Source organism: Malus domestica, chromosome 04 (assembly GCF_042453785.1).
Source record: "Malus domestica chromosome 04, GDT2T_hap1".
Lineage (NCBI taxonomy): Eukaryota > Viridiplantae > Streptophyta > Magnoliopsida > Rosales > Rosaceae > Malus > Malus domestica.
In genome coordinates this window covers 22,048,686-22,076,168 of record NC_091664.1, presented here as the reverse complement: position 1 = coordinate 22,076,168, position 27,483 = coordinate 22,048,686, and the positions used below count along the sequence as shown (strand labels likewise).

At 40.4% G+C, this 27,483-nt stretch overlaps 1 protein-coding gene across 1 annotated transcript; it reads left to right on the top strand.

The window, feature by feature from the left end:
* Positions 1-463: 463 nt before the first annotated feature.
* Positions 464-6,498, top strand: LOC139195055 (uncharacterized). Its single transcript, XM_070820237.1, has 8 exons — positions 464-496; positions 814-843; positions 1,126-1,269; positions 1,359-1,454; positions 4,234-4,718; positions 4,809-5,388; positions 5,581-5,994; positions 6,103-6,498. Exons 1-8 carry the CDS (start codon positions 464-466, stop codon positions 6,496-6,498), a joined length of 2,178 nt encoding a protein of 725 aa, XP_070676338.1.
* Positions 6,499-27,483: the final 20,985 nt, after the last annotated feature.

Genomic DNA, 27,483 nt, shown 5'->3' with positions numbered 1-27,483 from the left:
CATTATTCAGCTTTATTTCTAAAGTGACTTGATGCTGTTGAATTTTTTTTTTTCGTAAAACAACAACATGCCTGTTTTAGATTTAAACTTTCCTATACTTCCCAAAGTAAAAAATCCTTGATATTTTAACACAACTTCATTTTAAGTGTCTACTTTGAATCTGGAAATTTTCATACTTTTTGGTTAAATGAATTATTTTTGGTGAATTTTACAGTACAGGTCGTTTCTACAATTTTTATTACCACAATAAGTCTTTAACTTTATTTCTTTGAGTTACCTTTGTAGTTTGGTGTAATGTAATTGTTGAGTTTAAATCTTCATTAACATAATGTTCAGCTAATATTTGTTTTACACCCTTAAAAGAACCTTTTTATTCTATTTATTTCTCTTAATCTCACACCTCGAGTTTTGGGGTGTGACAATTTTGCTTTTAGCAACTAGAGGCATAACTTCCACTTAAAAGATGGATATTCAAAATCCCACCATTTCCTTTCAAGTATAGAATGTGAACTTATCTTGTGTAATTAAAATGTGAACCATAATATAATTAAGGAATCTTATCCTCTCTAATAATTGAGCAGCAATGTTAAAAATATTTGATGCAAATCGAAATGATCTTTTAATTTATTTAGAGAATAACATGCATGCTAGCCAGTTATTTTGAATTGTGATTTTGACCTATATTAATGATTGTTAAGTATTACTAAGAAGTGATATCAACAAGTTGTAAATTTTGTTTTAATGTCCCTAGTTGGTATAAACTGTTTGAATTGTTGGGTGTATGTGTTGTTTATGTTGTTGTATTATGTGCAGGTTTTGGGAAATGTTATAGTTTTAGGGGAGGTTCTACCGAATTTTCAGTAGAAAATAGAAATTGTCTAATGTTTGTTTATTTGGTAGGTACAAAAAAAACCACGTGCCCTTGCAGACTACAAAAGACTTCTCAGACCACTCGCACCACGACCCAGAAGATCACCATATAAGCAAAACATTCAAAATTGTACTTACTACCCATCCAAGGGATTCCTCCAATATTCCAGTAAAATTATTTATGTTTAATATTTAAGTAAATAGCAAAATTATAGATAGGGAACTATACTAGCGACCTACCTAATTTTATTGTAGAAATTTTCGGCTGCAACAAAAAAGCAGCACAGTGCATTGGCCATCGACGTTGATTGCGTTATCAGGAGCCATTGCCGCCTCAAGTGGGGGTCATGGAGAGTTGTGCCACAAGAAACCAAGGACACCGTGCTTTATGAATTATTGGTAAGTATTTTCAACCTCATATACTACATTTTTATTAAAGTATACAAGATTATAAATTTTAACTACTAATTATTTGTTGAGTTTTGCAGCATCACTATGAGCTTTCCAACCTCGATTCCAACCAAATGGAGTACATCAACGACCTTTGCTCCAGTAGGTTCACTATCACAACCCGTCCTGGAAATGTACATTATTTTGGTTATCGTCGATGTGAAAAGACTAAAATGCCCTTGAGCGTTTGTGGCATTGTGGGACTATGTGTGGTTAAGGACCAATGTGTTAAGTTCCTATTATTTTGGAACCAATTGGAAGTAAGGAAAATGGGTTGTTTTGATTGGTGACCCAAAATCTGGACCACACATTCTGTCTATCTCTCACTCTCACGTGCTCTCTCTTTTCTCTCTCTCGGTTTCACTCTTTCTTCTTCGAAATGGTATAGACAAGCACCCAAGACCCTTGAAACTTCATGGATCATGGCCAAAATTAGTACCAATGTGTTCATGAGGACCATACAAGTTCAAAGGTACCCATTTCAGGTAAGAACTCGTTCGATATCACGTTAAAAATTCAAGCTCCGAGTTAAGCACTATTCATGAACTTTTAAATGGTTATGTTTTAGGACAATCCAAGCTCATAGCGAGCTTAGTGAGGTCCCAAGGAAGCTCGGAGTGCTTCGTTTGAAGGTTTTGGACGTCGGGATCGTGTGGACGAAGTTTAGCCGATTTTATTGGAATTCTCCGGTGAGATCCCGTGACTTTAGAGCTTTAAATTAGTATGATCGTGTTCTACAAGTTAAGAGCTTCATTTTGGTATAAAATACGTGAAAAATGGTGCAAAAATGAGTGAGAAATGGGCAGTTGCAGGTATGCCCAGAATCCGGCGCCAATGACATAGTTCCGGCATCTGGAGGTTGAAGATGATGCGCGTGGGTCGCGCATGAGGCCGTGCCCTCCCCGGCACGTGAGGGCGCATAAGCCATAGAAAAATTTATCAAAAAATATCACGATGTTCGTGATGTTGTGTAGGTCACGTTGGTATATTTAAAGGGATGTGATATTCACACACCTTTTTTTTACTTCTCTCACACCCTTTTAATTTTTGGCCGTTGGATCGGATGAATTGAAGAAGATCAAAGGATAGAAATTAATAAGGGGTGTGGGAGAAGTAAAAAGGGGTGTGTGGATAGCACATCCCTATTTAAATACCAAAATTGAGCAATGTATGAGAAGTTATTAGCTAGTTTTGCTTATGTGTTTTAAAATAACGTTTTTATAGTTAATTTGCATATAGGTGAGGCCTATCCCGAAGACGAGCGTATCCACGTGCGACTCGGGGGGCTACAACCTTTTGAAATATCAGTGAGTGGGCTTTTGTTTTCAGTATATACTTATATACTTGATATATTTCCCAGAGATGCATTTATAAGAAAAGTATGCTTTGAAATAATTTGCCAAATGCTTCTACATTTTGAATATGCATTGCATGGTTGCATATATATATATATAAATGTGGTGATGTGGAGGCACATGTGAGTTCAGGTAAGTTATGCTTGGTTGTGTGAATCATCGATGATGTGATATGTGATATGTGATTATGTAATGTTGAGCTCATAAAGCTGCACCTTGGGTGATTGTGAATTAGCCAGAGATATGAGGTACATGCCTATTTATTTATGTCACCTCCCACACTATATGCTCATATTGGATCCAACTTAAGTGCACAGTCTTGTCGTACATACCTTATTTAAGGTTCCGACTCGTAGGTGACTAGCGATTCATCGCCCGGCTATTATGAGATAATAGAGTTGAGCATAATTATATTTCACCCAATCATGTCGTACATACCCTTCTTAGTGGTTCCGACTTATGTGCAGTATATTGTCGTATAGGTCATTGTAGTGACTCCGGCCAGATTGACTTTTGAGCTATGAATTCAGCCGTACATATTACCTCAGAGGTTCCGGCTAACATATCATGTTTCTATGAAAATCATTCTTACCTGGATTGTTTACTTTGTTACATTTTGGCATGGCATACATATGAATATGATTATGTGAAGCATGAACTGAATTGATATGATTTCAGATATATATGTATATGCTTATATCTTGATTCTGGGAAAATAATACATGTTTTACAGATAGGTTAGTATATTGATAAATGAAATGATTTTGTAAAACATTTGTTTTTACCCACTCACGTTTTCTGTTTTGCACCCCTCCAGGTTTTAAGTAAGCTTGTTATTGGGGGCTTGAGGACGTCAGCAGTTCTGATTTATCCAAATAATAGTAGGACATTCCTGGTACTGTATAATTAGTACTTGTCCTACTGGACTGCACATAGACTTGTATGTTCTGATTATGAGTGTTTACTGTTGTAGCTAACTCCTATCACTTTCTGTTTAGTAATGCACTCTAGTAATCTGGTTTTTAATTATTCGTATAGTTGCTATCTTTATCGCTTCCGCACTGTGCACATAGCTACGTCACCCTCACGTGACAGCCAGCATGCCTTGACCTCGGTTGGGGTGTGTCAGTTTGGTATCAGAGCCTAGGTTTAGCAGTCCTGTATAATTCTTGAATGTTCTAATCCTTGTGATATCTTATGTCAAAACTATGTCGCCTTGTAGAGAGCCTCGTCAACCAGCTGAACTAGTTTCCCTGATATTGCTCAATTAGGAGAAGCTATAGTTTCTGCCATTCAGACAGCATTCTGTACTCCCCAGATAACACCTCTTGAGACAGTCTATAATCTGAAATTGACTCACTTCATGGGCAATGAAGGTCACGAGAGGGCAGAAAAATGGCTGAATCATATGGAGAAGACCTTCCATGTGATGTAGAATCAGGGGAATCTTCCTCCTGATAGGTGGGTCGAGATGACTACCTGGTTTTTGGGAGAACAACCTGCATCTTGGTGGAGACAGGAGTCTTACGAGATGACCCTATAAGAGATTGTGGACTAGGGAGTGTTTAAGGAGCGGTTTTGGAAAAGGTTCATTCCTCCTGCGTATATCGATCTTAAGAAGCAAGAGTTTACTCATCTAAGGCAAGGAAAGATGTCTGCTAATGAGTATTACAGGATGTTTATTGATCTGTCAAGATATGATCCGGAGGTTGCTGCTAATCCAGTAGAGATGCTTCGCCGTTTCAGTTTGGGTACTAAGAAGAAATGGCGTTTCATAGCGACATCGACTCACTGTGTCTTTTACCCTGAGTTCTATGAGATTCTACTGAGGATTGAGGCCTCAGAGAACATGCCTAGTGAAAGTGAGGATGCAAAGGGAAAGAATGGGGGTCAGAGGCGAGATGATAAAGGAAAAGGGCAAGCATTTCAGGGACCCCGCAAAACTCAGAACTTTAAAAGGAGTGGTGGCTGTTCCAGCTCTTCTAGCGGGGGATTGGGTACTAATATGCAGAGGAGAGGTGGTAGATTCACTGGAGGTCCAAGGTTCTAGAGACAGAGAGATTTTGGTGGTTCAGGTGGATCCGGTGCTCCTTTATGCCGTAGGTGTAATAATCGGCATTTTGGGGAGTGTAGGAAATGCAGCAATGGATATTTTACTTGTGGACAGATGGGTCATATGGCTGCTCAATGCCCTCAGAGTCAGCAGAAACCCCAGCAGCCTTCCTTCCCACCACTTGCACCTACCCAGCACGCTTCAAGATCTGGTGGTTATACTCAGATTGGACAAGGAGATACCTACTATTACCAAGGAAGATCTATGTCTTATCAGCCTCATTTAGCCGGAGTATCTCAGTGGTACCAAGGAGGACAGCCCCAGCAGGGAGAGATTGCTGCTAGTAGTGCAGGATCTTCGAGGCAGTCAGGTCAACAGAGGCAGGGACGTGGTGTTCACGCCAACAGAGGTCGCGGTGGACGACAGCAGAACCAGGCACGTATCCATAACATGTCACTGCAAGATGCCCAGAATAATCCAGATTTAATCATGGGTACATTAAATATTCTTGGTCATTTTGGTAGAGTGTTGATTAATTGTGGTGTTACACATTATGTTATTTCTCATACATTTGCTCAAGTGACACAACCTCATCCTACACCTCTAGGATATAATTTAGAATTTTCTATGCCTAGAGGGGATAGCTGTTTTGTGGATCGGGTATATCCAGGATGTCCAATGATAGTAGAGGGTATTATTATGCCGGCTAATCTTATGCCGTTTGATATTATGGATTTTGATGTGATTTTGGGCATTGATTGGTTACACTATAATCGTGCCAAGATAGATTGTTATGGGAAGACAATCACCTTTCATTGTCCTGGATTACCTGAAGTTACATTTGTAAGATAGCCTAGTAGGGTGAGGCATGGTATTGTTTCAGCCATGAAAGCAAAGAGATTGTTGTCGAAAGGTTGTCAGGGATATTTGGCTCATGTGATGTTGAATGATGATGCTCCTAGTAGTGTGGAGGATGTTCGAGTGATCAAATATTTTCCGGATGTATTCCCTGAGGATTTGCCTGGATTGCCGCCAGATAGAGAGGTAGAGTTTGTTATTGATTTGCTTCCAGGTACGAATCCTATATCTTTGACTCCTTACAGAAAGGCTCCTGCTGAATTAAGAGAATTAAAAGTGCAGTTGCAAGAGTTAGTAGATAAAGGTTTTATTCAACCGAGTACTTCACCTTGGGGAGCTCTAGTTTTATTTGTGAGGAATAAAGATGGAACTTTGAGGTTGTGTATTGACTACAGGCAATTGAATCGAGTAACCATTAAAAACCGTTATCCATTGCCTCGTATAGATGATTTATTTGATCAACTCAGAGGTGCCTGCATATTTTCTAAGATTGACTTGAGGTCGGGATACTATCAGTTGAAGATTAAAAATGAAGATGTCCCTAAAATAACATTCAAGACTCGATATGGTCATTATGAGTTTCTTGTGATGCCATTCGGGTTAACTAATGCACCAGCAGCTTTTATGGATTTGATTAATCGAGTATTCCAGCCATATTGGGACAGGTTTGTTATTGTCTTCATCGACGATATCCTGGTATACTCTAAGTCTAAGGCTGAGCATGCTAGACATTTGAAGTTGGTGTTGAGCAGTTTGAGCGAACATCAACTATATCCTAAGTTTAGCAAATGTGAATTCTGGTTAAATGAAGTGGCATTTTTGGGACATGTCATTTCTGCTCAAGGAATTCAAGTGGATTCTCAGAAATTAGCAACTGTGGAAAATTGGGAGCAACCTCGAACCGTCACTTAGGTACGGAATTTTCTTGGCCTAGCAGGTTACTATAGATGGTTCGTTAAGGATTTTTCAGTGATTGCTTTGCCATTGATGAGGTTGACGCGAAAGGATGTTAAGTTTGAGTGGGATAATAAATATGAGCAAAGTTTTCAGCAATTAAAGTACTATCTTACTAATGCTCCTGCTCTAGCACTTCCAGATGATAGCAGTAATTATGAGGTTTATAGTGATGCTTCTTTGAATGGTTTGGGTTGTGTATTAATGCAACATGGTAGGGTGCTTGCTTATGCTTCAAGACAGTTGAAATCTCATGAGAAGAATTACCCTACACATGATTTGGAGTTAGCGGCTATCATCTTTGCTTTGAAGATTTGGAGACATTATCTTTATAGTGAGAAATGTAAGATATTCACAGATCATAAGAGTCTCCAATATCTGTTTACTTAGAGAGATCTTAATCTTCGTCAAAGAAGGTGGATTGAGTTACTTAGTGACTATGATTGCGCGATTGAGTACCATCATGGTCATGCAAATGCAGCGGTTGATGCACTTAGCAGGAAGACTCTAGCCAGGCTTAATGCCATCTATGATTGTCATGTTCTTCTTTTAGCAGGTTTGAGGTCCACAGGAGTGGAGCCAGGAATGGAAGATCAAGGAGAAACCTTGCTTGTTATTTTCCAGGTTAGGCCAGTTTTAATTGATCGTGTGTTTGAGACTCAGATGATTGATGAGGAGACCCAGGAAATAATTCAAACAAGGAACCAGGGTAAAAAGAAAGATTTTGAGATTCGAGAAATTGATGGCATGCTTATGTAGGAAAGCAGGATGTATGTCCCGAATAATGCAGAATTAAAGAAAGAAATTTTGGATGAAGCACATATTTCGGCATATGCGATGCATCCAAGAGGCACTAAGTATATCATACCATTAGACCATTTTATTATTGACCAGGTAGGAAAAGAGAAATTGCCAATATGTGAGTAGGTGTGCCATTTGTCAATAGGTTAAAGCTGAAGAAAAAAAAAGTTGTTTGGATTGATGCAGCCACTTCCCGTTCCACAATGGAAATGGAAAAATATTACTATGGATTTTGTGTACAAGCTTCCTCGCACACAGAATGGTTATGACAACATTTGGGTGGTAGTTGATTGGCTTACGAAGTCAGCGTATTTTATTCCAGTAAGAGAGAATTATTTGTTAAGCCGATTAGCTATGTTTGTACCATACTTGACCAATCCCGAAACTACTGAGCACCGGTCAACGTTATACCGTCAAGGACCAAGAAGAGTTTCCCTCCAACCAGGAGGCCTATCACAGCATGCCACGTGTCGATATAAGAAGCCAATCATAACGCGACACATGTCAACATTAGAAGCCAATCACAACGCGACACGTGTCAATGTTAGAATGAAACTAGAAACTCTCTTCTATAAATAGAGATCATTCTCTCACAATATTTCCGAATGTCATTTGTACTAAATCATTCACTAGTACTCACTAAAGGAGAGCTTGAACATATGTACTTGTGTAAACCCTTCACAATTAATGAGAACTCTTCTACTCTGTGGACGTAGCCAATCTCGGTGAACCACGTACATCTTGTGTTTGCTTCCCTGTCCCTATCCATTTACTTACTTGTCCACACTAGTGACCGGAGCGATCTAGCGAAGGTCACAAACTTAACACTTTCTGTTTTACCAAAGTCCTCACTGATTTTGTGCATCAACATTTGGCACCGTCTGTGGGAACGACACTTATTCCCACTCTCTTCAGCTTTGTCAAGCTGGTTTCCACCATTCGTACACTCCCTTTTGACCAGGCATCCCTCTCCAACATGGGGAGTGAAGGAAGCCATAGCACACATAATGACACCCTTCTTGCACCTAATGCGAAGCAACGAAAGAATGAAGGAAATAGGGTTGCTCTTCAAGCTAAAGTTGATGAGCTAGAAGCTCAAAACAACAAGATAGCAATGAAGAATGAGGTCCTCTAAGAGCAGTATGAGAAGCTCTTTGAGACGCTCCATGAAACTATGTGTACTCAAACAAGCGAGCTTATTGCCCTTGTGGACATCAACCATAATTTGGGTGCCCCCCAACACGGAGGGTCACCTTCCTTCGACATGGGTATCCCTGATGAAGAACGAGCTAATCATCAAAACATTGATTAACATGAGACTTCTCTCAACCCAGTTGCTTCGACCCGAAGCAGAAGTGGAGGAAGACACCTCCTTGCAGAAGGGTTGGAAGGATCGAAAGCCGTTTATCGTGACTGCCGAGACTTCCTAAAGCAACGTCGAGAGAATCCCCTCCACATATGCTCGAAGATCAATGACCCAAGGGTTTTTGAAAGACTCAGTCCCCTCCCACGACCCAGGCCAGCTGCCAATCTAGGGAAGGAATGACATGTCCTAGAGGAACATGAAGGTTCAGGGGACTTTGAGGTATTCTGACAGACTCGCCCTAAAAGTTAGTACGGCGAGTCCAAGGAAAAATAACACGCCCTTGCTCAAACTTTCCTACTTCCAAAAGGCGATGAAAACTTACGAAAGAAAATCCCAGTGGTACATGACTCCACTCAAGACCCCATTGTCCTACAGCTCCTCGAGGAAGTAAACAAGTTGAAAGCCGAACGTCAGGCCAAGATACCTAACTGGAACCAACCCAGGCCTGGCCCTTTCACAAGGAGGATCCTCGACACCCCCCTTCAAGTGAAGACAAAACAAAAGTTTGGTTTACAACTCTATATTGGAAGGGAGGACCCAATTGAACACCTTAACCTCTTTGAGTCTACCATGGCATATCGGATGCACACCGACGAAAAACGATGTCTTCTCTTCCCTTTCACCCTCTCTGGCGGAGCTCTAAACTGGTATTGCCGTCTTCCACCTGAGATAGTAGACTCATTTGAGGAATTGAGGAAACTTTTTATCTCTCAACACATTTTCCAGACCGATAGTTTGCATTCTGCAGATGACTTGTACACTATTCACCAGAAGTCGGACGAGTCACTACGAGAATATGCTGGTCATTTCAGCCATGAGTATTCTCGCTGCGCTGAGGCAGATGACAAGACCGCCCTCAAGGCCTTCACGGTAGGCCTACGTGATTGTTTCTTCAAGTACATGATCAATGCCAATACTTGGAAGACTTACTCTGAGGTGATGGCACAGGCTTACAACCATGCATCCGTCGAGGCAAAGATATATCAAGGGAAACCCCCCACAACCACCCCTTATCAGCAAGTAGGGAGTGGAAGCCAGATCCAACCAAATGAGAAGACATCGACCTTCCAAACGGCAGTGGTGCCTCCCCCTGCCTTACTTAATACTTTGCCAAGTCAACAGACATATCAATCTCAGGGCAAAAGGAAAGATTTCCATCCTCACCAGTCTAATTTTAGTAAAAGAAGTAAGAGACACTACCGCGATAACCAAAGGTATCACCATGATAATCCCCGACCCCAGACAGTCAACACAGTGGGTCAAGCACGTGTCAGGACAGCCCCTACCCTGAGGTATGAGGCATACACACCTTTGAACGCCACATGCGTGGCAATTTACCCTAGCATAGCACACTTGATACCAAAGCCAAAACCAAGGCACCCGGATTACAAGCCCACGAAAAACACGGGCACGTTTTGCTACTACCACGAGCATAACGGCCATGACGGCGAGAAATGTATCACCCTTCGTGATCTTATTGAAGCTTTGGCACGTGAAGGAAAAATTGATCAATTCCTCATTCACCCTACAAGGGGTAACCGTAACCAACGCCAGGTAAATGTGATATATTCCATAAGTGGTGGCACACCCATATCTAAATCTTCCAACAGGGCCATGAAAAATAATGAACGAGCTTTAAGGTCTGGTCACCAAGTGTTTCACGTGGAAGACATCAGGGGACGTAAGTATCAAAAGCCTAACTGGGATCCAATATGTTTCTACCCTGAGGAAGAAAGAGGTATCATCTTACCTCACAACGACCCACTAATCGTGAAAGCTCACATAGCCAACTTTGAAGTACGACGAATCCTGGTAGACACGGGGCTTCGGTCAATATCATGCTTGCCGAAGCTTTCAGGGCACTTAATGTCGCTGAACACTTGCTCGACCGCTCGATTTCCCCTCTGATAAGCTTCTCCAGTGATATCGTGCAACCTTTGGGGAGCATACACTTACTTTTCACCATTGGTACAGGCCCTTACACAACTACCATTACCACTAACTTCCTGGTGGTTGATTGCCCAACGGCATACAATGTCATCTTCGGACGCACAAGCATCAATGATCTCAAGGCCATGGTATCCACACATATGTTGTTAATGAAATTTCCAACCCCCTATGGCAATGGTCACATAAGAGGAGATCAACTTAGTGCACGACCATGTTACAAGACTTCGGTCAAGCAATAGCACCTGCCTGTGCCCAAGGAAACCCTTTATATACATGACCAAGTCCTAAAGACCAGCCTAGACGAAGCCAACTTGGATCGTCACGGTGGCAACAGTCAACCCGACGATCCTAGAGATGACTCTTTCACCCAGCAAGCACAACCCGCTGAAGAGTTGGAGAAGGTTTCTATCTCAAAAGATTATCCGGATCGTATGGTGAAGATTGGTACCACCTTGTCACCACCCATTCAGTTAGCATTGATTTTTTTTTTTGCAAGAGAACACTGAGGTCTTCACCTGGTTATACGAGGACCTGTCAGGCATCTCTCCTGATATAATCTGTCATCGCTTAAGTATTGACCCCAAGACCAAGCCAATGAGACAAAAGTAAAGATCTTATGACGCTGAACAGTACGAGGCAATGAAGGCAAAAGTTGAAAAACTCAAAGGCATAGGCTTCGTCTGTGAAGTCAATTATCCAACGTGGGTAGCAAATGTTGTCCTTGTTAAGAAGAATCCAACCAAGGAAAGTCTCCTGCTCCAAAAGGTCTTGTGGAGAATGTGTGTCGATTACACCGACCTAAACAAAGGATGCTCGAAGGATAGCTTTCCTTTTCCTCTCATAGACAGACTTATAGACTCTACGGCAGGGTGTGAACTCCTAAGCATCATGGATACTTACTCAAGATACAACCAAATCCTCATGAACCCTCCGGACCAAGAACACACAGCCTTCACTACTGACAAGGGACTATATTGGTATAAAGTCATGCCCTTTGGCCTAAAGAATGTAGGAGTGACTTATCAGAGACTGGTCAATTCAATGTTCGCCGAACAGATTGGGAAAAGCGTGGAAGTTTACGTTGATAATATGCTAGTCAAGAGCAAACATGCTGACCAACACATCACCAACCTATCTGAAACTTTCACCATTCTGAAGAGGTATCGAATGAGGTTGAACCCCAACAAATGTGCCTTCGGCGTAGGCTCTGGCAAATTCTTAGGCTTCATGAAGGCATTGAGGCTAATCCCAAGAAAATCAAAGCAATCCTCGACATGAAGGAACCGGTAACTTCAAAAGACATCCAGAGCCTTACTGGCAAGGTGGCAGCCTTAACTAGGTTCATCTCTAAGGCCACCGACAAATGTGCTCATTTCTTCAAAGCACTTAAGAGAAGTAAGAAGTACATTACATGGACTAATGAATGTGTTGAGGCATTCAAGAACCTCAAAGACTACATGAGTAAAGCCCATTGGCTCTCCAAACCTGAGGTTGGTGACACTCTCATTATCTATCTATCAGTATCAGCTTCAGCAGTAAGTTCCGTTCTCATTCGAAATGATGGTAATGTCAAACGGCATGTCTACTACGCTAGCAAGGCCTTACAAGATGCAGAGACACGATACTCCAACATTGAGAAATTGGCTCTAACATTGGTCATGTCTGCTTGAAAACTTTGCCCTTACTTCCAAGCACACTCCATCATCGTGCTTACCAATCATCATCTTCGACAGATACTCCAAAGTCTTGACACTTCCGGGCAAATGATCAAATGAGCGATAGCATTGGGTGAGTTTGACATCTCCTACCAACCAAAGCCAGCTGAGAAGGGCCAAGCAGTGACAGACTTCATCGCCAACTTCACATATCCTATCGACATTGTTTCTATGCCTAAAGAAGTGGTTTCATTACCCTCGGAAGCTCAGAAAATAGAACCAACAGCCCCAGCATGGAGTCTATATGTTGATGGCTCGTCCAACCAACAGGGTTGTGGAATAGGACTAGTCCCTACGACTCCTGACAAAGTGGCGATTGAGTATGCTCTTCGTTTCATATTCTAGGCGTCGAACAATGAGGCCAAATATGAAGCCCTCCTAGCAGGCTTACGTTTGGCCAAACACCTTGGGGTTAAACAAATTGATATCTTTAATGACTTCCAATTGGTGGTTAACCAGGTCACCAACAACTTTGACGTTATGGATAGCTCAATGGCAGCATATCTGGCACAAACACAATTGTTGCTCAAGCACTTCCACTACCAGATCACCCAAATTCCTTGAGCGGTAAATAGTTATGCAGATGCTTTGGCTCACCTCGCCTCAGTGGTGGAAGACAAGATTGGGAGAAAAATTCAGGTCGAATAGTTGGCAGCACCAAGCATCATAGCTGCAGAAGTGTGCAACTTACAACAAGGAGATAGTTGGATTACCCCGATTTATAGATTCCTTGCTCATGGCACCATTCCAAATGACAAAGTCCAAGCTAAGCAGATTCGATACAAAGCTACCCGTTACTTGGTCATTAATGACCAACTCTACAAGCGGGGTTTTAACCTACCATACCTAAGATGCCTTATGCCCGCAGAGGCGGAAACTGTCATTCAGGAAATACATGAAGGAGTGTGTGGAGATCATGCTGGATCTCGATCCCTAGCACACAAGGCTTTTCGCCAAGGATATTACTGGCCAACACTCCACCAAGATGCCATCAGAATATCCGTTCATGTGATAAGTGTCAATGCTACGCAACTATTCCTCACTCCCCTCCTGAGCCGCTCACTCATATGATCAACCCTTGGCCCTTCGCCCAATGGGAACTTGATTTGATCGGCCCAATGCCTACAAGAAAGGGCAAGGTTCGCTATGCAATCGTTGATGTTGACTACTTCACAAAGTGGGCTAAAGTAGAACCCTTGACAACCATTACTGAGGAAAAAATAGAAGACTTCGTATGGAAGAACATCATTTGCAGATTCGGCATTCCCAATATGATAGTCACTGACAACGGGCAACAGTTCAACAATAATAATTTTAGGATGTTCTGCTCTAAGTTCAACATCAACTTATGTTTTTCCTTCCCAGCTCATCCCCAGTCTAATGGACAAGTTGAAGCCATTAACAAAATAATCAAGCGAACTTTGAAAACCAGCTTGGACAAGGCTAAAGGTTGTTGGCCAGAATTTATACCCCAAGTTTTTTGGTCATACCGCACTTCGTATCAGACATCAACAGGAGAAACCCCATTCTCACTTGCCTTTGGTACAGAGGCAGTTGTCCCAATTGAGCTTAAGCAAGCAACGTTCCGAGTCCAGAACTATGTGCAAAGCGAAAATGACAAACAACTTACCCTTAACTTAGATCTAGTCGAGGAACACAGAAACCAAGCTCACTTGAGGAATGCCGCCTACAAGCAGCGCATCTCTAACTACTATGACTCAAGGGTCAAACCTCATTCTTTCAAAGTGGGGGACTGGGTATTGAAGAAAAGATTACTCTATGACAGAGTCCCAAGTGAATGAACACTTAGTCCAAACTAGGATGGACCATTTGAAGTTGTTGGCATCAGTCGCCCTGGCTCCTACAAGCTTAGAAGCTTCGAAGCTTCGATGGCAAGACCTTTGGCCATCCATGGAACGCTGATCACTTGAAGTACTATTACAAGTAAACTCACATTGTATAAGTGTTAAGCTTCAGCCATTCGGCATCCTATGTAATGAAGACTATTTGGCATGAATTCAATAAAGAGGTGATTTAGACAACTTGATCCTAATCCTTTTACATTCCTAGCAATGAAACACTAGGGTTCAAAGCTTCAACATGAATGCTTCCAACATGAAACAAAGTCTAAGTATATGTCAACAAGACTATACAAATAAACGAACAGCTTCACAGTATATTCATTCAATCATACATTCCAACACATTCATACATAAGCCAACTGTGCTTTGAAACGGTTCAACATATTTTGTGTCATTCGACACTTACTACAATGTGCTTAGACACCTTGCCCTTATTCTCACCAACCAGGTGATGAAATGTACAACCCATACTGTCCTTCATGCCACCAACCAGGTGATGAAATGTACAACCCGTACTCTAATATCATTTGGCAACTTGCCACTCATGCCACCAACCAGGTGAAGAATGAACTCATCTTCATGCCACCAACCAGGTGATGAAATGTACAACCCATACTCTTCTTCATGCCACCAACCAGGTGATGAAATGTACATCCCATACTCTAATATCATTTGGCAACTTGCCATTCATGCCACCAACTAGGTAAAGAAGGAACTCATCTTCATGCCACCAACCAAATGATGAAATGTACAACCTGTACTCTCCTTCATGCCACCAACCAGGTGATAAAATGTACAACCCGTACTCTAATATCATTTGGCAACTTGCCATTCATGCCACCAACCAGGGGAAAAAGGAACTCACCTTCGTACTACCAACCAAGTGATGAAAGCAACTCACCATTCATTCCACCTACCAGAAGACGAGTGGTACAACTTGTACATGTGAACTCCTAGCATTCACAAATAATCAAAAACCCTTAAGCTTGACAACTCAACTAGAAGAGCACTAATGCCCAACAAGAGTTATAGTCACCAACAAAGTCTTATTGCAAGCCAACAACAACTTCAGTGCATGGCATACGAAGATCAAGCTATTCAGCTCTCTTGCATCTGCTTCAAACATTTCCCCTCTGTAACAATGCAAACACTACAACTCGTAGAAAGCTTCGCACACTCTTGATCAAAACAGTGTGAAGCAAAACCAATTTATGGTGCCAACAAGTGCTTCATCAATGGAGGGCAACAACAAATTCTCAAAAGCTTCACACACTCTTGATCAAGATAGTGTAAAGCAAAACCAATTTATGGTGCCAACAAGAGCTTCATCAATAGAGGGCAACCACAATTCTCAAAAGCTTCACACATTCTTGATCAAGACAGTGTGAAGCAAAACCAATTTATGGTGCCAACAAGAACTTCATCAATGGAGGGCAACCACAATTCTCAAAAGCTTCACACACTCTTGATCAAGACAATATGAAGCAAAACCAATTTATTGTGCCAGCAAGAGTTTCATCAAAAGAGTTCAACCACAATTCTCAACAGTTTCACACACTCTTAATCAAGACAGTGTGAAGCAAAACCAATTTATGGTGCCAATAAGAGTTTCATCAATGGAGGGCAACCACAATTCTTAAAAGCTTCACACACTCTTGATCAAGACAGTGTGAAGCAAAACCAATTTATGGTGCCAACAAAAGCTTCATCAAATGAGTTCAACCACAATTCTCAAAAGCTTCACACACTCTTGATCAAGATAGTGTGAAGCAAAATTAATTCATGGTACCCAACAAAAGCTTCAACTCCAAAGCTTCACCAATAAAAGCTTCATCAGTGGAGGACAACAACAAATTCTCAAAAGCTTCACACTATCTTGATCAAGATAGTGTGAAGCAAAATCAATTCATGGTACCCAACAAAAGCTTCACCAACAAAAGTTTCAACTCCAAAGATTCACCTACGAAGCTTCAACTCCAAAGCTTCACCAACAAAAGCTTCATCAATTGAGGACAACAACAAATTCTCAAAAGCTTCACACTATCTTGATCAAGATAGTGTGAAGCAAAATCAATTCATGGTACCCAACAAAAGCTTCACCAACAAAAGCTTCAACTCCAAAGCTTCACCTACAAAGCTTCAACTCCAAAGCTTCACCTACAAAGCTTCAACTCCAAAGCTTCACCAACAAAAGCTTCATCAATGGAGGACAACTACAAATTCTCAAAAGCTTCACACTATCTTGATCAAGATAGTGTGAAGCAACATCAATTCATGGTACCCAACAAAAGCTTCAACTCCAAAGCTTCACCTACAAAGCTTCAACTCCAAAGCTTCACCTACAAAAACTTCAACACAAAAGCTTTACCCACAAAAGCTTCAACACAAAAGCTTCACCTACAAAAGCTTCACCTACAAAAGCTTGACCCATAAAAGCTTCACCCACAAAAGCTTGACCTACAAAAGCTTCACTCACGAAAGCTTCACCCACAAAAGCTTCACTTACAAAAGCTTCACTTACAAAAGCTTCACCCACAAAAGCTTGACCTACAAAAGCTTCACACTATCTTGATCAAAATAGTGTGAAGAAAAATTAATTCTTGGTGCCCAACTAAGCTTCAACTCCAAAGCTTCACCTACAAAGCTTCAACTCCAAAGTTTCACCTACAAAAGCTTCACCTACAAAAGCTTCACCTTCAAAGCTTCAACACAAAAGCTTTACCTACAAAAGCTTCACCTACAAAAGCTTCACACTATCTTGATCAAGATAGTGTGAAGCAAAATCAATTCATGGTGCCCAACAAAGCTTCAACCTCAAAGCTTCACCTACAAAGCTTCAACACCAAAGCTTCATCTACAAAGCTTTTAAATATATATATATATATATATTTTTTTTTTTTTGGAATTTCGAAAATTCAAAAGTTCAGAAATTCAAAAATTCAAAAATTCAAAAATTCAAAAAAAAATTGCCTAGGCCTCCTCTTCTTTAGGCCTAACAACTTTCATAATAAATATATATGAAGAATAAGTTTTGGGCTACCGGTTAGAAAGGAAATGCCTCATTCGTCAACTCCCTCGACCGGAGACTTGGGGGACTTCTACCATATGCTACTGCACTTTGATACTTGGAAGTCTCACGACCACTCAGTGACTTGGATTTTTCAAGTCTCCAAACGAGAAGTTTTCCTCACTCGAGAAATTAAGGGAGCACTACCTCAACCTACATGCTTCACTCACAAAGCTTCAACATACAAGCTAACAAAAGGAAAAATTCAAAGAACTTAGTGAAGAAAGCCTATATGTATTTAACATAATACATTGAAATGAAGCAAAGCTTGTTTATTGATATCTCCGATAAGTTACAAATATGTACACATACATGAATCAAAATAAACAAATAAGAGGGTGTCTTCACAAAGGTTGCTCAAGAGAAGTCTCAGCAGTTGGCAGTGCCCTAGAAATAGGAGGCACCAGAGGGTGATTATTCGGAGCCTCAGTACTAGGCAGAACCCTAGAAGGAGGAGGCACCGAATGTTGATCATTTGGAGCTTCATTACGCGGTACAGCCCCAGAAGACAAAGGCAATAAATGCCTTTGGAATAAACCCACAAACCTCTGATGATCAAGTAAAATCTGACCATCAGATTCCTGCAGCTGGTCGAGCTTATTCTTCATGTTTATAGCATAGTCATGTGCGAGCCTGTGCAACTGTTTATTTTCATGCTTGAGCCCTCTGATCTCCTATTTGAGACTTATCACTTCAGCCGCCAATGATTCAACTTGGCGGGTTCGAGCAAATAGGCGTTGGGCCATCTTAGACATAAAACCTGCACACTGAACACTGAGAGCCAGATAATCCTTAACAGCCAACTCATCAGACCGTTTGGAAAGTAGTCTGTTATCTTTGGGAGTGAGAAGGTTCTTGGCCACCACCGCAGCGGTTATATCATTCTTCATCACAAGTTCCTGACCGTAAAGGAACAGCACCACGACTTGATAACTAGAAAGTCCCAATATGTGTCAACCTCCGTGCTCCGTGGCAAGGCAAACTGGCAAAAATGCCCAACATTTACTCACATTCGAGAAAACACTCCCAACAGGATTGCTTTCTTAAAAATCGAAGAGGCACCGTTCTCTGAATCTCGAGAGCCAGACTCCCAACAGGATTACGTGCTCAAAAATCAAAGAGGCACCGCCCTCTGAATCTCGAGAACCAGACTCCCAATAGGAGTACTTTCTCAAAAATCGAAGAGACACTGCTCTCCGAATCTCGAGAGCCAGATCCTCAACAGGATTGCTTGTTCGAAAACTAAAGAGGCACCGCTCTTCAAACTTCGAGAGCCAGATTTCCTTGGACAAAGCTTGTCTGCAATCTTCACACGCAACATCAGCTTTCCAAATACCACATACCATTTTTTCAAAGTGCTATGACAAAGTTAAAACACGTGAAGCTTGCAGCTCCCACTACATTGTTATGACCAAGAAGGGTAAAGGAATAGCACTACTACTTGTTGTTAGGGAGACTCCTATATATGTCGACATCCATCCTCCATAGCCAGGCATACATGCAAATAAAAAAATGCTCAATTTTTCTTCACATCCGAGACGGCATTCTCAGCAAAGTCTCTCAAAATACTCAGCTTATTTTCCTCCCGATAATACCTCTGCAAACAAGCCACACCAGAGCAGGAGTATCTCATATCATCAGGGTTAAAAGCAAGAGTATCCCATATCATGCTTTTTCCCTGTCTTTTCCTTTGCCTTGTTCTTACCTACAAGACAAGGAGAAAGAGAGTAATCAGTCAGCACTTGGAATCAAGCTTCCAGTCAGGAACTGACTGCCTGGAACCCCTTGCCTGATTACTTACCTGACATTGCTCTCGATTAGTCATCTTCAACATCTTATGCTTCCAGAGAAGATACCACATCTGCATGAGGAACAGATAGGGCAAGTGAGAAGGATACAAGGAAGGATGTGGAGACAAGCGTAACATAACATGTGTGATACATCCACTACTTTGTCAACAGCAAAAGTATCTCATATCATCAGGGTCGAACGTACTCTAGATTTGATGGACTTGTTTTGACCCTTAAATTCTTGAGTCAGCCTTATACTCTGGAGGAAACCAGAAAACCCTCCAGCCCAGTTCAAGAAGAAGCCTGTGGAAAGTTACTTCTTAAAAAACAAAAGTATCTCATACCATCTCTTCTCCATTTGCTTATCCTTATCCTTGTTGCTGTTTACGACACAAGGAGAAGAAGAACAATCAATCGGAAGCCGAAGTCTAACCTCCGATCCAGGTTGCTTGCTTGGAAGTCTGATTGCTTACCTTGTCTATTACCTTTGGCAAATCTCCTAGCTCGGCGACTTGGGGGACTTGTACTATAGGGTTTGTATCGCATTTGACCAAGCCCGAACCTACAAGTAAGCTTCAAGTGAAATTGATACATTACCTTGTGCATCTCTACCGGTTAAAGATATCACCTCTGGATGGAGGAAAAGTACTTCCAGAGAAGAAGCCACATCTACCTATGAGACAGATAAGGCAAGTAAAGACGATACCACACTTCGATACTTAGAAGTTTCGTGATTACTCAGCAGCTTGGATCTTGCAAGTCCCCAACCGAGGAGCTTCCCTCACTCGGGAACTTAGGGGAGCACTGTTTGTACCATACTTGACCAATCCTGAAACTACTGAGCACCGGTCAACGTTATACTGTTAAGGACCCAGAAGAGTTTTCCTCCAACTAAGAGGCCAATCACAGCGTGACACGTGTTGACATCAGAAGCCAATCATAGCGCGACACGTGTCAACATCAGAAGCCAATCACATCGCGACACGTGTCAATGTCAGAATGAAACTAGAAACTCTCTTCTATAAATAGAGATCATTCTCTCACAATATTTCCGAATATCATTTGTACTAAATCATTCACTAGTACTCACTAAATGAGAGCTTAAACCTATGTACTTGTGTAAACCCTTCACAATTAATAAGAACTCCTCTACTCCGTGGACATAGCCAATCTGGGTGAACCACGTACATCTTGTGTTTGCTTCCCTGTCCTTATCCATTTGCTTACTTATCCACACTAGTGACCAGAGCGATCTAGATAAGGTCACAAACTTAACACTTTCCGTTGTACCAAAGTCCTCGCTGATTTTGTGCATCAACAAGCTAAGTTATTTATATCGCAGATTGTGAAGTATCATGGTGTGCCAGTTAATATTATCTCGGATCAGGATCCCAGATTTACTTCCAAGTTCTGGATAGCATTCCAGGAAGCTCTTAGTACGAGATTGCTTTATAGTACGACATATCATCCCTAGACAGATGGATAATCTGATAGGACCATTCAGACATAAGAGGATATGTTGAGATCTTCAGTGTTGCAGTTTGAAGATAGTTGGCATGATTGTTTGGATTTGATGGAGTTCGCCTACAACAACAGTTATCATTCGAGCATTGGTATGGCACCATTTGAGGAACTTTATGGGAAATCTTGTCGTACGCCTCTATGTTGGTCAGAGGTTGGCGAAAGAGTTTTAGTGGGCCCTGAGATCGTGGATGTGACTACACAAAATGTTCAGGTAATTAAGTCTAACCTGGTAGCGGCCCAAGATCGACAAAAGAGCTTAGCAGACAAATATGCCACTGATCGGAAGTATAATGTAGGCGATTGGGTATTTTTGAAGCTATCACCTTGGAAAGGTGTTGTACGATTTGGAAAGAAAGGAAAGTTGAGTCCTAGGTACATTGGACCATATATGATCACCGAGCAAGTCGGTGAGGTTGCTTACAGGCTTGAGTTGCCTCCAGAATTGTCCAAGGTACACGATGTGTTTCATGTTTCGATGCTTCGACATTATGTTTCAAATCCTTCACATGTGATTCCTCCTCAACTGAAATCAATTCGAACTTGACTTATGATGAGGAGCCAGTGACTATATTGGATTGGAAGGATAAAGAACTGAGGAACAAGACAGTTCGTCTAGTAAAAGTGTTATGGAGAAATCATTCAGTGGAAGAAGCTACTTGGGAGACAGAGGATCAGATGAGGGAGATGTATCCACGATTGTTTTATGATTATTAGTGGATGTATTTGTTATGCATAATTTTGAGGACGAAATTTTATAAGTTGGGGAGATTGTCACAACCCGTCCCGGAAATGTACATTATTTTGGTTATCGTCGATGTGAAAAGACTAAAATGCCCTTAAGCATTTGTGGCGTTGTGGGACTATGTGTGGTTGAGGACCAATGTGTTAAGTTCCTATTATTTTAGAACCAATTGGAAGTAAGGAAAATTGGTTGTTTTGATTGGTGACCCAAAATCTAGACTCCCGTGCTCTCTCTTTTCTCTCTCTCAGTTTCACTCTCTCTCATTCGAAATGGTACAGACAAGCACCCAAAACCCTTGAAACTTCACGGATCGTGGGTAAAATTAGTACCATTGTGTTCGTAAGGACCATACGAGTTCAAAGGTACCCATTTTAGGTAAGAACTCGTTCAATATCACGTTAAAAATTCAAGCTCCGAGTTGAGCACTATTCATGAACTTTTAAATGGTTATGTTTTAGGACAATCCAAGCTCATAGTGAGCTTAGTGAGGTCCCAAGGAAGCTCGGAGTGCTTCGTTTGAAGGCTTTGGATGTCGGGATCCTGTGGACGAAGTTTAGCCGATTTTCTTGGAATTCTCCGGTGAGATCCCGTGACTTTTAGAGCTTTAAATTAGTATGATCGTGTTCTACAAGTTAAGAGCTTCCTTTTGGTATAAAATACGTGAAAAATGGTGCAAAAACGAGTGAGAAATGGGCAGTTACAGGTACGCCCAGAATCCTACGTCGGTGACATAGTTCCGGCATCTGTAAGTTGAAGACGATGCGCGTGGGCCGCGCATGAGGCCGTGCCCTCCCCGGCGCGTGAAGGCGCCTGAGCCATAGAAAAATTTATCAAAAAATATCACGATGTTCGTGAGATTGTGTAGGTCATGTTGGTATATTTAAATACCAAAATTGAGCAATGTATGAGAAGTTATTAGCTAGTTTTGCTTATGTGTTTTAAAATAACGTTTTTATAGTTAATTCGCATATAGGTGAGGCCTATCCTGAGGACGAGCGTATCCACGGGTGACTCGGGGGCTACGACCCTTCGACATACCAGTGAGTGGGTTTTTGTTTTTAGTATATACTTATATACTTGATATATTTCCCAGAAATGTATTTATAAGAAAAGTATGCTTTGAAATAATATGTCAAATGCTTCTACATTTTGAATATGCATTGTATGGTTGCATATATATATATATATATATATATATATATATATATATATATATATAAATGTGGTGCTGTGGAGGCACATGTGAGTTCAGGTAAGTTATGCTTGGTTGTGTGAATCATCGATGATGTGATATGTGATATGTGATTAAGTAATGTTGAGCTCATAAAGCTGCATATAGGGTAATTGTGAATTAGCCAGAGATATGAGGTACATGCCTGTTTATTTACGTCACCTCCAGCATTATATGCTCATATTAGATCCAACTTAAGTGCACAGTCTTGTCGTACAAACCTTATTTATGGTTCCGATTCGTAGTTGACTAGCGATTCATCTCCCGACTATTATGAGAGAATAGAGTTAAGCATAATTATATTTCACCCAATCATGTCGTACATACCCTTCTTAGTAGTTCCGACTTATGTGCAGTATATTGCCGTATAGGTCATTGTAGTGACTCCGGCCAGATTGACTTTTGAGCTATGAATTTAGCCGTACAGACTACCTCAGAGGTTCCGACTAACATATCATGTTTCTATGAAATCATTCTTACCTGGATTGTTTACTTTGTTACATTTTGGCATGGCATACATATGAATATGATTATGTGAAGCATGAACTGAATTGATATGATTTCATATATATATATATATATGTATATGCTTATATCTTGATTCTGGGAAAATAATACATGTTTTACATCGAGGGGTTAGTATATTGATAAATAAAATGATTTTGTAAAACATTTGTTTTTGGCCACTCACGTTTTCTGTTTTCCACCCCTCCAGGTTTTAAGTAAGCTTGTTGTTGGGGGCTTGAGGACGTCGGCAGTTCTGACTTATCCAAATAATAGTAGGTCATTCCTGGTACTGTATAATTAGTATTTGTCCTACTGGACTGCATCTAGACTTGTATGCTCTGATTAGGAGTGTTTACTGTTGTAGCTAACTCCTATCACTTTCTGTTTAGTAATGCACTCTAGCAATATGGTTTTTAATTATTTGTATAGTTGCTATCTTTATCGCTTCCGCACTGTGCACATGGCTACGTCACCCTCACGTGACGGCCAGCATGCCTTGACCTCAGTTAGGGTGTGTCATTTACTCAATGGAAGAGTGACCTCCACAAGCATTATGATCTATATGACGGCCCAGAGGTCACTCTAGAAGTTGGGTGCCCTATGGAGTTGCTGGACCGTCGGGATGAATGGGGGTGGCTCTAGAGCCATTTTCAAGACGAGAAATACTTGGTACTTATAATTTATATTTCAATAATATATTAATAAAAAAAAATTTACAATTTAAAATAAACATTTCATTTTTTATAAATATCTAAACTAATACGTTTTTTAATTGAACAGAAAAAAAGTGAAGGCAAACTCAATCAATCGGTTAAAGAAGAAACTTCTTCACCAATCCGAGTCACGACCCTTGTCTTATAGGTTGGAGGAGCGACGTAAGGTAACTGTATATTTATTTTAAGTTTTCAATCTTTTTACTCTTCATTACACAATTGGTAATCTATGTTAACACTTTTTAAAAAATTTCAGGGGGGGTCAAAGTTTCCTGAAATTGACATGTTCAATGAGGTGTACGTTTGGCCTGGGGATGAGTTGACAGAGCAGCTTCATGTAAGTTCTTTCACATTTATAATATTCAATTTGTATTAAATTAATTACATTTATATTCAAATTAATTTGGTTTTTTCATTTTTCTAGTCCACCATGGTGAAGAAGGGCCAGACATTTTTTGAGGAGGTGGCTTCCCAGCTTCCCCTAGAGACCCCGATAGAGGAGGTGCTTCCCCCTGAGGATGCTGGGTTTCAGATCATGACCGACACACTTGATCAAACCCTCGATCGTTGGTGTGGGAATGTTCACCGAGGGCTTGGGAATGCCTGCCTTCGAGACCCGTCTGCCTCATCCTCCAAGCAGAGACCTAAACAGGTCGATACGCTGACAACTGAAGTGGAGGGCTTGAAGTAGCAGATTGCGGCCTAGCAGTCTCAGATTGTGGCCCAAAACAATTTCATGAACCAAGTACGTCGTGCACTTCAGATTTCTGGCATTCAATTCCCCGACGTTGAACTACCTCTAGAAACAACCTCCCAACCCCCCGCCACAACAGCTATATCCTCCCAGCACCCCGTCGCAGCAGCTACGACCTCCCAGCCCCCTGTCACAACAACAACACCACCAGCCGACGATTGTAATGTCGAGGACTTGTTTTTTTAGTTTTTTTTAAAATTGTTTTAGAATTTAAAAATACTTTTTTCCATTGTATATACATTTACAATAATTTTTCAATTTAATATTCTTCTTTACATTTTCTATTTTTATTTTCATTAAATTCAATTTACATAAACGAAAATAAAAATAAATAATAAATTATTTATAAAACTAATTTACAAATAAATAATAGATTATTTAAAAAACTAATTTTAAAATTTCACTGTGACAGCCTTTATATTCGTCGTGCAAAAGTTCGTGGGTCGAACTTCAACATCCGTCACGCAAGACTTTGAGGGTCGAACTCGTGTCACCGTTGTGTAAGAGTTTGGGGTCAAAACCCAATTTCATCGCTCAGGACGCGTAACGGCCACGAATTCCGTTGCGCAATATTCATTTCGCGCGACGAAGAAATTACCTCTGTCGCACAATGCCTGACGTAACGAGCTTGGTGCGACGGAATTTGCGCGTCGCCACCAATGTTTCCGGCAACGATTTTTCTCTTTGCGCGACAGTTTCCCCTTCGTCGCCCAAGATGTTATTCCTAGTAGTGTATTCTTAGAGCTAGTTGGCTTTCATTTGGGCATTTAAATTTTCAACTTGATAAGATGGATTTTGAGTTGGACCTCCTTAGCTTATAAGTTGTTTATTACGTACTTTCTTATGATAGTTGATATACTTGATGAAATCCAATTTACCTTAAAAAAAAGTTAAAAGATAATTATGCTGAATTGCCACAATTAGTTAGAAATTATTGACAACCTATATATGTATATAACACACTTTAGTCATTTAATTATAATCATTTGTGAGTTAATGAGATTGGTGGAGAATATTCAGAGGGTTATATAAGATAGACGAACACGACGCCTTGAAGAAATATTGAGACAATTATCATTTAATTCAATTGTCATACGGTTTTCTAGTTAAGGGATTTTATTGTAGAAATGATTTTTTTAGGGCAAATCTAAAAAAAAATACGACTTAGATCGGTAATTGTTGGAGTAGAAAGGGATTTCAAACTAAAGAAAGTTGAGATTCTACTATAAAAATTAAATAACAATATGAGTTGTTGGAGTAGAAAGGGATTTCAAATTAAAGAAAGTTGAGATTCTACTATGAAATCAAATGACAATCTGAAAAGTAATCTAATTTACTTATTATAAGCCTATGCAAGGTCATTTCTCCCGTTAATGTAGGATTCATTCTTAACACGTTTCCTCAAGTGTGGTGAATTTTCAAGCCAAATAACACAAATGAGGTGACGTGGAGCATATGTGACTGTTGTACTTTACACGTTGGACAACATGTTCTAATATCATGAAAAAATTTGAGGTTTCACCATAAAATCAATTAGTAATATGAAGAATAATCCAACTTACTTATAAACACATACAAAATCTATTCTTTCATTTATGCGATTTATTCTCAACACAAACTCAGTATAACCCAAATATGTAGCTAATTATTTCATTCAAAGTCATTAAACGCGTTATGGAGTAGTCTCTAGCTAGGCCTAGGCTATGATATATGGAATGAGATTATTGGCTCGTTAGTTAGTGGTAGCAACTAGCAAGAAAGGCAGAAGACCAATCGCTTTCCCCTGTGGAGATAATTGGCTCGATCGTGAAACAAAGTCATCAGTCATGCATGCATGATTGTTTAACGTTATCGGTGTCTTTGTCTTCTTTGATTAGCTGATATGATGCTAAAACAGCAAATTTAGGAAGAAAACAATAAAACCTTGTCCAAAGGGTTCCTCGAGAATTTTCTTTGTAACGTTAGAGAAAAGCTAACGGAACTCTCTTAAAATGAGATTCTTTATAGTCTCAATTTATGTATTAATATTATGAAATATTGTGGAAAAAACATAAGGTAACAAAGAATTCATGAAGCATTTTACTTTTAAAAGTGTCTAATTTCTCTGTAACGTTATTCAACAAAAATAATCTTGCAAGAAAGAATACTCCAGTGACTGAACAGATTTTTTTTTTGGTTTTTTTTGTTTTTTTTTGTTTTTTGTAAATTAGGGCAAGCCATATGATTCTTCTTGCACAGCTGCATGCACCCACAAAAAAATCTCGGCAATTATGAATCAAATTACGATTTCCAAAGCCATATCCTTAAACTAGACATCTAAGAAGATAATAAATCATTACCCAAAACATGTATGGAATTACGGAAATATTTTCCCAAATAAGATAATAACCGAAGAGGAAAGCCAGGGCTTTGTAAGTGTTCATGCTGCCAGTTTTGGTCAATATCTCCAGTGACTGTCAAGTACGTGTGATCTGTCGTCATATATCAAGTATGTTTCAAGGAACTGTGTCATCATACAACATCAAATATCAATGGAACTTGATTATATGTCACTGTATATCCAAATTTAAAACTAGTTACAGACTTACAGTTGAAAGTAAAATGATTAATATCACCTCTGATCAGTGACGAAGCCAGGATTTGCCGAGGAGAGAGGCGAAATTCAAAAGAGTGCAAGGTTCAATCGAAGCGGTTGCTTTCACATTGGAGAGTGCAAAGTTTTGAGTCAATATTCATAGCAGAAAATAGTTTCTCCACCAAAGCGGTTGTAAGCAATAATTTCAAAGTCAATGTAAGATGCTTAAATTGGCTAGGATTTGATCCTAAAAAATGTTAGGTGCTAGTCAAACAGTGGACTGGGACCTAACAACTAGGTGCCTAGGCGAGATCTAGGCTGGAGCCTATAGATGGATTTAAATTAA

Excerpts from the sequence above, each read along its gene's own strand:
- LOC139195055 (XM_070820237.1), top strand. The coding sequence starts at position 464 with ATGGATATTCAAAATCCCACCATTTCCTTTCAA. Across the intron at positions 4,719-4,808 it reads AGATTCACTGGAGGTCCAAG|GAAATGCAGCAATGGATATT; the intron begins GTTCTAGAGACA and ends TGGGGAGTGTAG. Across the intron at positions 5,995-6,102 it reads ACTACAGGCAATTGAATCGA|TTGAAGATTAAAAATGAAGA; the intron begins GTAACCATTAAA and ends GGATACTATCAG.